Source organism: Canis lupus, chromosome 23, assembly GCF_011100685.1.
Source record: "Canis lupus familiaris isolate Mischka breed German Shepherd chromosome 23, alternate assembly UU_Cfam_GSD_1.0, whole genome shotgun sequence".
NCBI classification, from domain to species: domain Eukaryota; kingdom Metazoa; phylum Chordata; class Mammalia; order Carnivora; family Canidae; genus Canis; species Canis lupus.
The window spans coordinates 3,763,738-3,780,325 of NC_049244.1; the positions used below are offsets into that span (position 1 = coordinate 3,763,738).

General features: G+C 34.6%; 1 protein-coding gene across 6 annotated transcripts in view; it reads right to left on the minus strand.

Annotated features, from left to right (window-relative positions):
* Nucleotides 1-16,588, minus strand: part of FBXL2 (F-box and leucine rich repeat protein 2) — a 109,571-nt gene that overhangs the window by 70,919 nt on the left and 22,064 nt on the right. For 2 of the 6 annotated variants that reach the window (XM_038570316.1, XM_038570315.1), the window contains exons 2-4: nucleotides 14,811-14,872; nucleotides 14,578-14,671; nucleotides 3,996-4,069 (exon numbers count right to left, since the gene is read on the minus strand). In XM_038570316.1, coding sequence (XP_038426244.1) covers nucleotides 3,996-4,069; nucleotides 14,578-14,671; nucleotides 14,811-14,872 — 230 coding nt within the window. The remainder of the gene's footprint in view (nucleotides 1-3,995; nucleotides 4,070-14,577; nucleotides 14,672-14,810; nucleotides 14,873-16,588) is intronic. The other 4 variants (XM_038570318.1, XM_038570317.1, XM_038570320.1 and 1 more) reach the window with 2 other exon arrangements.

The following is a 16,588-nucleotide window of genomic DNA, read 5'->3' on the forward strand; positions in this document are numbered from 1 at the left end:
TAAAAATAAATAAAATATTCTTCCCTTTTCCAACTACATATACAAAGCTTTATGGTAGAAGCAAATGAAATAACATTTAAGATAATCAGGAAAAGAAAATGTAAAGAATGACGTTTATATCCAGCAAGACTGGTTTTCGAGTATAAAGGGCACAAACTGGTATCCACATACAAGACCTTAGAGAATACTGTTCCCATGAACTCTTCCTAAAGAATGAATCTTCTGGAGAACAAGCACCAGACAACAAAATGACTACATAGACATCAAATAGAGACTAGTGTGAGCATTATTCATAAGCTCAAATGAGAGTTTAAAAGGAGGGGGTACAATATATGATGGGTATACACCTGACAATGTAGATTTAGTACAGTCATTTGAAAGCAGGAGTGAGGAGAAAGAGAGAACATATGCAAAAAAGTCACGTTTTCAGTAATTACCCTGATAAAAACTATATTAGTATTGTTATTCTGAGGCTATAGTGTCTGTGTTGTGAATAAAGCAAATGAGCAAATATAGGAATATTCTAATTCTATAATCTCCTATGTCAGAACCAGGATTATTAGTATGAAAGAAAGGAGATACAGATGTTCAGACTGATGAAGTGATAACTTAAAATCCTGAATTTGCATCAGATATATCAGTATGAAATCATGAGTTTCTCATCTCTCTATATATGTTCACTATATTGAAAAGGCCTAGATATACCTCTAGTAACCAGACTGTGGTCCTGAAATATCCTTTCCCACAAAAAGAAACCAATGCTTCTTCAAAAAATGGCTGATTCCAGGTCTAGGGCAGGGAATATATGAGATAAATCTAATACATCTATATATTTGTCAAGAAGGCAACTATCAAAACTACTAGGGCCGGGATCCCTGGGTGGCGCAGTGGTTTAGCGCCTGCCTTTGGCCCAGGGCGCGATCCTGGAGACCCGGGATCGAATCCCACGTCAGGCTCCCGGTGCATGGAGCCTGCTTCTCCCTCTGCCTGTGTCTCTGCCTCTCTCTCTCTCTCTCTCTGTGACTATCATAAATAAATAAAAATTAAAAAAAAAAAAAAAAAAACTACTAGGGTCATGTAAAAGGACTGAGGAGTCAAAGATAAGATCATTTGAATTTCAATAAAAGTAATAATAGCAATGAGTTGAAAACCATTAAACAGGTTTAAATTAATACATTTATAATACTTGTAAAAAAATCTAAGTCCCCTTCAGAAGATGGTAAGAAACCAACTAATTTTTAAGTAATTTCAGACTTATATGAAAGTTGCAAACTTATAGAAGTTTGAAAGTTTCAAACTTACAGGAAAGTTTCTCATTCTTTTTCTACATACACATATACATATACATATATATATACACACACACACACACACACATATATATGTATATGGAGAAAATATATATAATGTTATAAAATATGTTACATTAATTAAACAGGGAGGCTATTAGACTGACTCTGATGCTTTGGCTGCCTACTTAAGCAACTAAAATCTAAGCTTTTAAATGCCCCAAAATTACAAAATCAGAACACTAAGGACAACCAATCACAAAGGGCAAATGAGGTTTTAAGATATATCCAACTAGATCACTTCTTGTCTTTGCTTTCCCACCTTCTCTACGAAAGTCTTTCCCCTGGCTCTGACTGGTAGAGCACTCTCAGCTACTCCTGGTTCAGCACTCCCCCACCCCAATCCAACAGAATCTTGCTCAGATAAATTCTTACAACTTTTAATATACCTCAGCCTATCTTTTAACAAATATCATATATACATACATATATGTAATTGTCTCTGAAATATTTGAGAGTAAGCTTCAGACATGATACTCATTTGCCTCTAAATACTCAAGTATCTCCTAATAACAAGGACATTCTTGTTCAAAGACACAGTACAGTTATCAAAATAAGGACAGTAACAGAGTACTATCATTTAGTCTATAGATCTTATTCAAAATGTGCCAACTATGCCATTAATGGCCTTTAAAACAAAAGAAAAACATTTTTCTTCTGGCCACAGGACCACATATTACAGTTAGCTGTCTTTTTTCCTTAGTCTCTTTGAATCTAGAACACTCAACCTTTCTTTATCTTTTTTTTTATTTTGATATTTTTGAAGCATATAAGCCAGTTACTTTATCGGATTTCCCTCTGTGTGTCCAATATTTCCTCACAATTAGATTCAAGTTATTAATTTCTGTCAGGAATGCCACAGAAATAATATTGTGGTCCTCTTGTTCATCACATCAGGAGGCACATGGTGTCCATTTGTCCTGTTATTGGTGATATTAATTGTGATTATTTGATTAAAATGATGTCTACCAGATTGCCTCATTATAAAATTACTATTTTTCCCTTAATTAATAGATTTTTGGGATGTCTGGGTGGCTCAGTGGTTGAGCATCTGCCTTCGGCCCAGGGCATGATCCTGGGGTCGCAGGATTGCGTCCCGCATTGGGCTCCCTGCATGAAGCCTGCTTCTCCCTCTACCTGTGTCTCTGCCTCTCTCTCTCTCTGTTTCTCATGAATAAATAAATTTAAAAATCTTTAAAAAAATAAAGATTTCTGTGGAAGATTATTTGAAACTATGCAAATATTTTGTTTTCCAAATGTCATGCCTTCCCATACCTCACTTCCAAAAGCTGGCAAATAAACAGAAAGAATGAGGCATTTATCCTACTTTCTAATGTAAACTGTAATACTTTATAATCAAGTAGAAATGAAGATAAATAGCTCTTTATAGAAGTATGCTAACAAATAAATGAAAAAAGAATCAGAATATCAATTTGCAGCTCCAATATGTCAAATGATCTAAGCAATAAGCATCAATAGATGTTAACATCCCCCATTAAAAAAGAAAACCAGACATTTTGTGACCCCTGATGAAAGAATATCACATAAAAATCTTACCAAAGGGAGAACCTGAGTCTGATCAAGCCTCTGGAGCCAGCTATCAATTTCCAATAAATATAGTTGATAAAGGAAACATGCTGAAATTGTACCATGAGGATGCAGTTAGCAAACTCTGACTGTGGGAACTTCTGAAAGTCAAATAACCCAAATTCTTTTAACAGCATATGTATGGAACAGAAAGAGATGAACAGGGGACCTGTTAATTATCAGACTTAAAAAGATTTTTAATTTTTAGTAGGCAAGACAACAAACTATATAATGTCTAGGGATGTACATTTGGATAATAAATCTAAAAATGAAATACAATAATAACTATAAAAGTCAAAATAGTGGTTACTTCTGGAGAAGGGAGAAACGGTTGTGATTTGGATGGGATATGACATGGAGGCTCCCGAAAAAATTAGGAATAGAACTGCCATATGATCTAGGAATTCCAGCTCTGGGCATATAACGAAAGAAAATGAAAACAGGATACTGAAGAGATACATGTACTCCCATGTTTATTGCAGCATTATTCACAACAGCCAAGATATGGAAACAACCTGATTGACCATCAACTGATGGATGGATAAAGAAGATGGTGTGTGTGTGTGTGTATATGTATGTGTATGTGTATTAGTTACCCATGAAAAAGAAGGAAATCCTGCCATTTGCAACAGCATGGATGGATGCTGAGGACATTATGCTGAGATAAGTCAGACAGAAAAAGACAAATATCATATGATATCACTTATTGAACTCATAAAAACAAAGAGTAAAATAATTACCAGGGGTAAGAGGTAGGGGAATAAAAGAGGTTGTTTCAGGGTACAAATTTGTAACTAGTAGATAAATGAGTCCTGGAGATCTATAATGATAATAAGCAACAATATTGTGGTATAAAATCAAACCTGCTAAGAGACCAGATCTTAATTATTCCCACCACAAAAAAGAACTGATAATTACATTATGTGATAGAGGTAATAGCTAAAGCTATAATGACAATCACACTGCAATATATAAACTACCAAATCAAACGTGTTGTATATTTTAAACTAACACAATGTAATATGTCAAGTATATTTCAATAAGAAAATTTGTTACAACCTTTGGAAAGCAATGGTTTTGTGATAAGCTGTAAAATGTTCTCTTTCTTTGATCAGTAATTCCACTTCAGGAAGCTGTCATGAAACAGTTTAACAAAAGAAGAAAAAATGTAAAGTGGTTATTTGAACTTTATCTACAGTTATAAAAAAAGCAATAAAAAGGTTAAGTAAATCATTCCTTATGCACTCTATGGAATATTAAGCAGCCACTGAAGTGGTAATTATGAAGATTATGTGCTGATAGGGGAGGGTAATCATAAAATGTTAGGTAGAGGAAAGCTCAGAGGAAAATGATTATATTCCATGCACTTCCAACTAAGTGCAAATAAATATACACATGGGCCAAGAGTAGAAGGAAACTAAATTGTGCAAGATTCCCCAAATACAGTATAATTTTTTCAAGTGCTGTTTCCTCTGCTTGGAATATTCTCACACACATATACACTCATATACCCACCCACACAAGACACATACATACACACAGGCACATGTTCACATATACATTCATATACACACACAAGCATACCCACCCAATACATATATGTGTACAGATAAGTACACGTTTACAAATACATACACATATGCTAATGTGCACGGCTATGAATTGAACCAGATACTCCCAAAATTCAAATATTAAAGTCTTAAACCCAAGTGCCTCAGAGTGACTGCATATGGAGACAAGATATTTAAAGATATAATTAAAGTAAAATGAAGTCATTAGAGCGGGCTCTAATCCAGTATGACTTATCTCCTCATAATAAGGGATTAAAACACAGACAGCTATAGAAGGAAGATCATGTGAGGACACAGGGAAAAGAGGGCCATCTACGAAGCCAAGGAAAGATGTCTTTGAAGAAACCAACCATGCTGACACCCTGTTCTTGCACTTCTAGCCTCCAGAACTGTGAGAAAATAAACTTATTTTAAAGCCAAAATAATAATAGTAACAACTATAATAAGAAGAACCAAATAATAATAAGAAGAACCAAAAGGTGTTCTTTAAAAGCACTGACAAAATAGGTAAACTTTCAGTAAAATTGATTTTAAAAAATGGGGTGAGCGCTTAAACATAAATTAATGATATTTCAAATGAAAATAAGTACATGACAGCACATACTTCAGAGTTAAAAAATAAAAATAAAACCATCAAAACTGGCTAAAATAAAAAACACAAACAACAAATGTTGGTGAGGATGCAGAGAAAAATGAACCCTCAATGCACTATAGCTGGGAATGCAGACTGGTGCAGACACTGTGGAAAACGTTATGGTGGTTCCTCAAAAAATTAAAAATAGAATTGCCATATGATCCAGTAATTCCACTACTGGGTATTGACTTAAAGAAAATTAAAACACTAACTTGAGGGATGTCTGGGTGGCTCAGTGGTTGAGTGTTTGCCTTCAGCTCAGGGCGTGGTCCTGGAGTTCCAGGATGGAGTCCCACATCGGGCTCCCTGCATGGAGCCTGCTTCTCCCTCTGCCTATGTCTCTGCTTCTCTCTCTGTGTCTCTCATGAATAAATAAATAAAATCTAAAAAAAAAAAAAAAAACACTAACTTGAAAACATATACACACTCCTATGTTTACTGCAGCATTATTTACAATAGCCAAGGTATGTAAGTAACCTAAGTATCCATTGATAGATGAATGGATAAAGACAACACAGTGTGTGTATGTGTGTACACACACACACACACACACACACACTGGAATATTATTCAACCATAAAAAGGAATGCTAGTTATAACAATATGGATGGACAGAGAGGGTAAAATACTAAGTGAAGTAAGTCAGAGAAAGACAAATTTATGATTTCACTCACATGTATAATTTAAGAAATAAAAGGACAAAGAAAAAAGAGACAAACAAAAAACCAGACTCAAATACAGAGAAAAAACTGGTGGTTGCCAGAGAGGAGGGAAGTGGGGTCATGGGTAAAACAAAGGAAATGAAGAGTACACTTATCTTGATGAGCACAGAGAAACATATAGGATTGTCGAATTATATTGTATACCTGAAACTAATATAGCACTAATATATGTTAATATTTGAATAATAAATAAATAAAATAAGACACAGTGGGGTAGAATATCCTTTAAGAAAAAAAAAAAAACTACCAAGACAACAAATTTTAAAACCCAGACAAAATGGACAAATTCCTAGAGAAATGAAATTACCAAAGTGACTCAAGAAAAAATAGAAAGCTTGAAGAATCCTACTCATATCAAATTAGTTAAAAACTTTCCCACAGAGAAAATTGCAGACTCAGACAATTTTAGAATTTTAGTTCTATCAAACTTTAAAAGAACAATTAAACCAAAACACACAGGCTATTTCAGAGAGCTGGAAAAGACTTGAATACTCCACAACTCAATTCTACACACTTAAATTAATTCCAAAATCAGATAAAAACAATGAGAAATAAATTTAAAGGCCCTAGTTACTCAAAAATACAGATGTCTTCTGTGTGTACTGGCACAAAGAAAATTAATGAATGGAAGAGAATAAAGACTATATATCTATTAAAGAGCAGAATATATGATGGGGTAATGACATTCTTCTGAGTAAAGGAAGGACCATTTAACAAATGATTCTGAAAAAAATTGATAATCCACAAGGAAAAGAAAATAAAAATGATTCTATCTCATAAATAAAGACCCACACCAGAGTGATTAGAAACTGAAATATCAAAAACAAAATTTTTAAACTTTTAGAAGAAAATACACATGAATATATCTGTCCTCAAGGTAAGTCATACATGTTATTGCAAATGGCAAGATTTCCCTTTTTTTATGGCTGAATAATACTGCCCTATGTATATACACCACATTTTCTTTATCCATTCTTTATAACAACTCAGGTTGCTTCCATATCTTGGCTATTATAAGTAAAACTGTAGTAAACATGGGGTGCATATATCTTTTCAAGTCATTTTCATTTTCTTCAGATCAATACCCAGAAGTGAAATTGCTGGATCATATGGTAGTTCTATTTTTAATTTTTTGAGGAACCTCCACACTGTTTTCCACAGTGGCTTCACCACTTTACATTCCCACCAACAGTGTACAGGGGTTCCTTGTTCTCCACATCCTCACCAACACCAACACTCACATATCATTTCTTGTCTTTTTGATACAAACCATTCTGACAGATGTGAGGTGATATTTCATTGTGTTTTGTATCTGTATTTCCATGATGGTTAGAGATGTGAGCACCTTCTCATGTACATGTTGGCTGTATGTATGTCTTGGGAAAAAAACTCTAGCCAGAAAGAAAAGACTGACATATTTGACTTTATAAAAGGTGCTCGGTTCATCAAACTATGCCTTAAAGAATGAGAAAAAAAAACTTATAAATTGGAACAAAGAACCTGTCAGAAAACATTAAGCTCAGTACAAAGGTTGTACTGAGAATATAAGGAACTCAATAGAATTCAAATTATATTACAAAGATATGGTAATCAGAACAGTATGGCATCAGCATAAAAACAGACACATGATCAATGGAACAGACTAGATAGCCCAAATATACCCATGCATACATGGTCAATTAATTTACAACAAAGGAGCCAAGAATATACAATGTAGAAACAACCGTCTCTTCAATAAGTAGTGCTGGGAAAACTGGAAAGCCACATTTAAAGAATGAAATTGGACCACTATTTATACCACAAACAAAAACAATGAAAATGGATTAAAGATGTGAATGTAAGACTTGAAACCGTAAAAACTCCTAGAAAAAAAAAAATACAGTCAAGAGGCTTCCTGACAATGGTCTTAACAATGATTTTTTGGATTTGACATCAACAGCAAAAATAAGCAAAAAAGGCACAAAAAAACCGAGTAGGACTACATCAAACTAAAAAGCTTCTGCATAGCAAAGGAAACAACACAATGAAAGGCAATCTACTGAATGGTAGAAGATATTTGTAAATTATATATGTGAAAAAGTTAATATCAAAAATATAAAAAGAACTTATTCAACTCAATAGCAAAAACAAAACACAAAATTGATCCAAACAATCCAATTAAAAAAATGGGCAGATGATCTAAATAGACATTTTTCCCAAGACATACATACAGCCTAACATGTACATGAGAAGGTGCTCACATCTCTAACCATCATGGAAATACAGATACAAAACACAATGAAATATCACCTCACATCTGTCAGAATGGTTTGTATCAAAAAGACAAGAAATGATATGTGAGTGTTGGTGTTGGTGAGGATGTGGAGAACAAGGAACCCCTGTACACTGTTGGTGGGAATGTAAAGTGGTGAAGCCACTGTGGAAAACAGTGTGGAGGTTCCTCAAAAAATTAAAAATAGAACTACCATATGATCCAGCAATTTCACTTCTGGGTATTGATCTGAAGAAAATGAAAATGACTTGAAAAGATATATGCACCCCATGTTTACTACAGTTTTACTTATAATAGCCAAGATATGGAAGCAACCTGAGTTGTTATAAAGAATGGATAAAGAAAATGTGGTGTATATACATAGGGCAGTATTATTCAGCCATAAAAAAAGGGAAATCTTGCCATTTGCAATAACATGTATGACTCAGAGGGCATCATGGTAAATGAAGTCACACAGAGAAAGACATACTGTATGATCTCACTTATATGTGGAATCCAAAACAAAAACTGAGCTCATAGATATAGAGAATAGATTTGTGGTTGCCAGAGGTGGGAGGCAAACAGGTGGGCAAAATTAGTGAGTGAGGTCAAAAGCTACAAACTCCTGTTATAAAGTCATGGGGATGTAACATACAGCATGGTGACTACAGTTAATAATACTGCATTGCATATTTGAAAATTGCTAAGCAAGTAGATCTTAAAAATTGTTATCACAAGAAAAAATTTTGTAACTATGTATGGTGATGGATGTTAACTAGACCTATTGTGATGTTCATTTCACAATATATACAAATATCGATTCATTTTACCATATACCTAAAACTAATGTAATGCTATGTCAAATGCATATATAAATCATTTTAAAAGTTAGATTTACTGTGTTATGGTACATAAAATCCAGGTCAAACACCAGAAGTTACAAAATGCTTACAAAATCTATAGGCATACTCAGGAGGGAGAAAACATAGCCTTGAACTTGGGGAAAGCCTTAGGCTGAACTAAGTGAAAGTGGGGTAAAGCAAAAAAGACATTTTCAAGAAGTAGAATGAACCCAGGAGAGAGCAAATTAGAGAACGACACTTTCAGAGACTGGAACTAATTCAGAACTGCCAGAATTAACAAGGAAGTTGGAAAAGAATGAGAAATGGGACAGAATAAGAGTTAATAAGTATATATTTTTGGGAGAATAATTTAGGTCATAACAATTTAAATGCACTTTACACTAAAGGTAATAGGAAAGGTTTGAGGCGGGAAAGAGGCAGAATCAGTAAGATAAAGATAAGATAAAGAAATAACAAAATAGAAAATTTTAATAATCTCAGTGAATAAAATATGAGTTTTAATCATTAAAACCCCAAATTGCCCTCTTGTAAAGATTATTAAATTGGGACACTATTTGGCTAATTGGATGAAGAAAAAAATACAGAAGATAGAGTATTAAAAACAAGAAGAAAATAAAACCAACAGCAAATCCAAAGGCATCGTTAGACTTTTAATGTATAAGCATTACCCCAACCCAGGCAAAGGAAAATTTACTTCTGCCATGATTTGGACTTAGATGCCAACCCTAAAATAGTACATAATAGTATACAGAGGTAATGAAAAGGCCTTTAAGCTTCTGCATCTGATTTCTACACACAATAATTCAGCGGTGTACTGCCTCATGCAAGACAAGAAAAAATGATAAAGATGAACAAACAAAAAAATTCTTTAACAAGAAAGAAAAATCTGCACAGATGCTTTAACTTGACTTTGCAGTATGTATCCCCCAAAAGAGCATCTTACCTACTAGGCTGCCTTGGAATACACATAAGGCATCACAGACAGCAGGAGGTAGACGCACCAGTCCTTGAAAAAATCCATGGAATGCTGAAACCAACCAGCAGGTAAGAACACCCACTCAATGCTACACCAAACAGGAAGGAGCCCTTCACTGCATGGCTCCCCAAGGTCCCACAATTACACATAAGCACTGGGCTGTAACTTAATGATTGCAACAAAAACCACAATTATTGGGGATCCCCGAGTGGCTTAGCAGTTATGCGCCTGCCTTCCGCCCAGGGCATGATCCTGGAATCCTGGGATCAAGTCCCGGAATCAAGTCCCGGGATGGAGTTCCACTTTGGCCTCCCTGCATGGAGCCTGCTTCTCCCTCTGCCTATGTCTCTGCCTGCCTCTCTCTCTCTCTCTCTCTGTGTGTCTCTCATGAATAAATAAATAAAATCTTAAAAAAAAGAAAAGATTCTCTCTCTCCCTCTCCCTGTGCCCCTCCCTCTGTTCTAAAAACACACACACACACAATTATTTTCACTCATGGAATTGGTTTATGATTTTAAGAGAAGGAAAATTTGAAAATTTTTGCACTAGTCATTTCATAATTTTCCCTAGCAAACTAGTGAAACTGACAAATATATGTAACTGTATAGTTGATTTCATTTGCCCAAATTATTAGGCTCAGCTTTCCTGTTGAGGGCAATCAAACCTTCCCTTCACCAAGCCAACAAATACTATTAATACTTAATTCCATCATGTATCCACATAAATTTTACATGGAGAGAGAATGACCCAAATAATGATGATTTAAGGTTTTATAAATGTGTCTAATAAGAGGTTTCTTTCATTATTATTTATTACCAACAAGAGCTTTGTCCTCTCTGAATGTTTTAAAATACTTACTACATGCAGCACTCCCTATCCCTTATGAGGTAGTTTACATGTGTCTTCATTACATCCTCAACATCTGAAGACAACCATGATAGAAATAAAACCTAAGGTCAAAAAGTTAATATCAAAATTTACAGTCTTGGGTCACCTGGGTGGCTCAGCAGTTGACCGTCTGCCTTCCGCCCAGGGTGTGATCCTGGAGTCCCGGGATCAAGTCCCACATCGGGCTCCCTGCAGGGAGCCTGCTTCTCCCTCTGCCTGTGTCTCTGCCTCCTTTTCTCTGTGTCTCTCATGAAAAAATAAATAAAATCTTTAAAATAAATAAAATTTACAGTCTGAGTTTTAGGCCAATACTCAGTTCACCTAAGATTTATTTTTTTTAAAAAAGGAATGGGTCTTTGTAAGGAACTACATTTTTTATAATATGATATAATCATCAGTTGTCATCACAGCTCCATTATTAGCCTGCCTAAGCCCTAAAAGTTGTCAGTTAAATAACATTTGGTAGTGCACAATTTCCAGTGAGACTGAATTAGACCAGAGCGATGAAATCAAGCACTGGGTTACATTAACTTATTAACCAGGTTCTTTACTGAGATTGTTAGTACTAGTATATGCTGAGATCTCTATCAGGACAGCTTGCTTTTATCAGTTGTTTGCATTAAAATTGACTACATTGTCAAGTAGCATTTAATAAGTAATTCAGGTGTCCCAAAATGATCTTCATTAATGACAATAGAAGCTAACATTTATTTAGCATTCATTAAGTGCCATGCACTCTAACAGCCAGCATAACCCCGGTCAGTAAGAACCATCACTATCTCCATTTTATAGAGGTAAATCACTTTAGGGTCACACAAGTGGTAAACGGGGGAGCTGAAATCTCAAACAACTCTGGCCCCAAAAGTAATACAATAACAATGAGGATATATAAGGACAACCCAAATCACTAACAGATATATAGATTTCAACAAAGTAAAGATTTTGATTGTTATAAGCATTACATAACTGACTCCCTAGGGAGAGTAAAATTACAAGCTATTGAATTGTGTGAACATAAAGGGTAAAGAGAACTGGAGTACCCTTAATTTATGAAAGAAAGATATGTAGAAAAAGCAAAATTGTGAAAACTTATTAAGCAACAAACTAAAAGTGGGATGGTAGATGGAAACTGTAAACAGGGGATCCCTGGGTGGCTCAGCAGTTTAGCGCCTGCCTTTGGCCCAGGGCATGATCTTGGAGTCCCGGGATCGAGTCCCGCATCGGGCTCCTGGCATGGAGCCTGCTTCTCCCTCCTCCTGTGTCTCGGCCTCTCTCTCTCTCTGTCTATCATAAATAAATAAATATATAAAATAAAAATCTAAAAAAAAAAGGAAAGAAAAAGAAAGAAACTGTAAACAATATTGGGTAGTCCTAAAACTAGAAATAAGATGATCAGATGAAAAACCAGAGATTTTTCTGAGTGGATTCAAAGTGATATGAAGAGATGAAAAGAAACACACAATTCCAGGTTGTGCTCATTAATAGTTCCAAAGGGGAAGCTGAGGCTTTGCTTGATGTAATCAGTAACGGGACCTAGCAGAGAATTTAAGAGGGTCCCTGGTAACAGTTGTAGTAAAAAAAAAAAAAAAAAAAAGGCAGAGACAAGATGACCTGGCTGCAAGTAAATAAGATTATCATTAAGTCAAATAATTCAACTCTACTGATGAAGTAAGACAGAAGGTAAATAGGAGGAATACAACAGGAACAGAAAGTTTGCACTGTCACAGAGAAGTCTATAGTGTGAAGTAAAAACGTAAACGTAGGACAGACACAAAGCAAAATAATCAAGACTTAAGCTCCATGAAGGATGATAAAGATGGCTACTTTGGCTCAAACCCTTCTTCAAAATTTTGCTCAGAAAGCAAAAGCAAAGGGCAGAGCTACTATTATTGAAAACATAAAGTATGAGAGTAAAATGGCAGAGATGATTTAAAGGCAAACAAACATTAAAATACCATGGGCAGCTGGAGTTAATTCTGAGGCTCACAAGTCAAAGAAGACCTGTAGCAGCAGTACTTTAAAATTTAAATTCCGCTCACAAACTCCAAAATAAGAGAAGTGGGAATGCAAACCTATGAATAGACATATTTTGAACATTTGGTCTCAAATGGCAATTCTTTTTGAAAATTGATCTATGTATGAGCCTTGTGGTATGATTCAAAACCTGTAACTGCAGGATTCACACAGCTGGGTCTATCATGAATCCTTAAAAGAACTAAAATTTCTAAAATAGCAGTTCAGAAATCACACTAGCACAAAAAGTGATATAACGCCTCCCCCCTTTTTTGTCAGCAGACAGAAACTGTTCCAAGGCTGAGAACAGTGTCAAAGCTAACCCTACAAAAGGGGACAATATTAAGTTAGTAGCTCTGAGTCGCAGATAGCAGTATTATTTATGGGAAGAGTGGAGTTTAATTACACCCCAGTGCTGAATGACTAATAATGGTAGATCCTCCAGAGTAAGAATGACATGTTCATGTTACAGCTTGATGTCTATTGTAGAGACATCAAATGTTCCGACCAAGAATGAACCACTGCACGACTCCAGAGAATACCGCGCACTTTGTCATCTGTTGTGGATGGCATCCCCTCCAATTGTGCAGTAACAGACTGCCCATCCTAACCCAGCCATGTGGGTTCTAACTGCTCTCTATGCTTGATCAAGACCTCCTAGGTTTATATGAAAAACATAGTATTCCTTTCTTGTTACCACTTTCTTAACTTTAAAAGGATCTAAAAGGCCAAAGAATATTCTCTCTTATCCAAATAAGTATTTGTTTTACTGAAATATGGTTGCTGTATTTTTCATACGATCCTGTCATGACATAATTTTCTTTTTAATTAACTGAGTAAAATTAGTTTATGGCAACAATATCAAACAATACCTGATGACTAATGGGACACCTCTGAAGCCCCTCAAATGTGATCACTACCACAAAGAAGCTAAGGGAATGGAGTCATCTGGTCAATTACTTACTGTATGTCAGCCATTTCCCAAAACTTTTTCCATAGAATGTGGAATTAATATGGAATATTAATTAATATGGAATATTAAAAGGGTTCCATGGTCAGTAAGTTTGAATTGTCACAACTATCCATCTGGGAGTATCATCATGCAAACTAGCCTATCGAGGTCCTGAGAAGTCATGCAGTAAAGAAATTGGTTTCATTATCCCAGTGCTTCCCATCATTATTTGATCACAAAACTTGTATTTTGTTTGGTTTTACAGAATTATCAGTGATATGAGAAGAGTTTGGGAAATGCCACGCAAAGATTGCCATGTATACATGTATTAAATTACTTGTAAATAATTAAAATCTAACATCCAAAACTAAAATTGGATTTCTCTGATGATTGCAGAGTACTAGAAGAAACTGTAGTGTCTCAGGATCAACAAACATTGGTTGATAGGTTTATTTGGTAAAATGACAAGCAAGATACTATTTACTGTATATTCAGTGATGCCAGAAACACAGGACAAAAATCATGTTTTATAGTACTCACTGCCACTGAGCAGATAATTCTCACAAAATGGATAAAAATATATCAATATTTAGACTGAGCATTTCAACTTCTCAGTAAGAACATATAACTGTACTTATTTTAAAAGTGATTTATCAGAAAACATCTAAATGTCTGGGACTTCAGGAGCTCAATATCCTGTTATTGACTACATTGAGAATATCTACTGATACCAAAACAATGGCACCTACTGTAGATTATTACAATACTTACCACATTACAAAAAGAATCCAGACCAATGCTATGTACATACTTAGTACATTCTGGATTAGACCAAGTAAAATTTAACAACAAGCTGAACAGCATTCTATAAAACAAAAACAAAAAGTCAGTTAGGCTAATTCTGTCTGTTTTTCTATGCTATGGACTCATAGTGAGAAAGAAGATTGTCTTGGAACATGATGACTGAATCAAATCTGAATTCAATAGAGTTTATCTACATTTACCTTAAGAGAAGTTCTTTGGGTAACTTTTTGTTAATAAGGCCTTCATCATTATTTGAGAAAACCTAAAAGAAAAAAAACAAGGACATTGTTAAAGTGTTCCTCAACTAAAAAAAAAAAAAAAGTTACATGATCATAACACCCCCAATTACTGTCCTACATATATGATACTAATTTCATTAAGCCACCACAATATTGAAGTGGTGGATTTAATGGATATAAAAAGAGTTCATACCCCATCACCCTTTCATAAAAATGCAACACATCAATTTCTATGCTACAGTGTATTAGAAGTTCTAGTTAAGGCTATTAGGCCAGAAAAATAAATGGCATCCTGATTGGAAAGGAAGAAGTAAACTGCTTCTATTCACAGATAACTTGATCCTGTATACAGAAAATTCTCAAGAAATCCATAAAAAACCATTAGAAGTATCAAAGAATTCAGCGACATAATATACAAATATGCAATAAATTTATATGAAAATAAATTGTATTTCTGTACGTTAGCAATGAACAACCTGAAAATAAAATTAAAACAATCTCATTCATGGGGCACTTGAGTGGCTCAGCCACTTGAAAAACCGACTCTTGATTTCAGTTCAGGTCATGATCTTGGGGTCCTGGGATCGAGCTCTGTGTCAGCAGGAAGTCTGCTTGGAGATTCTCTCTTTCCCTCTCCCCCTGTCTCTCCCCCTATTTTCATTCTCTGTCTCCCTAAGATAAATAAATAAATCTTTTTAAAAAATCTTATTTACAACAGAAAAAGAATAAAATATTTAGGAATAAATTTAAAGAAATGTAAGACATATATTGAGAACTCACACAAAAAAAATTTTGAAAGAAACTAAAGAAAACAAATTGAAACGCATCTCATGTCCACAAATTTGAAGATTTAAGAGTATTAAGTTAGCAACATTTCTCACACTAATCCACAGATTTAGTGGAAATCTCCATCAAAATCCCAGGTGTCTTTTATTTTTAATTTAAGAGTTGATCCTAAAACTCATATGGAAATGCAAGGGTCTCCAAAGAACCAAAATAATCTTGACAAGAAAAACAAAGTTGGAGGACTCATACTTCCTGACTTCAAAACAGTAAGTTACAGTAATTGAAACATTATGATACTAGCATAGGATAGAAATATAGATCAATGGAATAGAATAGTCTAGAAATTAACCCTTATATTTATAAGCAATCAATTTTGGGCAAGCACTAAGATAATTCAATGGGGGGAAAATAGTATTTCAACAAACGGTGTCAGGACAACTGGATGTCTACATGCAAAACAATAAAGCTGTATCCTTACCTCTCATTACATTAAAAAATTAACTCAATATGATCAAAGATCTAAAAAAAATATGAGTTAAAACTATACCCTTTAAAAGAAAACATAACCATAAACCTTGGTGATCTTGGATTGTGTAATGGTTTTGGAGCTGACACCAAAAGTACAAGTAACCAAAGAAAAAATGAATTGGTTTCATTAAAATTAAAAACCTTTGTGCTTCATAGGACATCATCAAGAAAGTGAAAGGAAAATCCATAAAATAGGAAAAAATATCTGCAAATTGCATATCTGATAAGAGAATTATATCCAGAATACATAAAGAACTCTCACAATTCAACAAACAGAAAAATAAACCAGTTAAAAAATGAGCATGAGATCTGAGTAGACATTTCTGCAAAGATGATACGCAAACAGCCAATAAGCACATAAAAATAAGCTCAACATAATTAGTCATTAGGAAAGGGCAAATCAAAATCACAATGAGATATTCCAC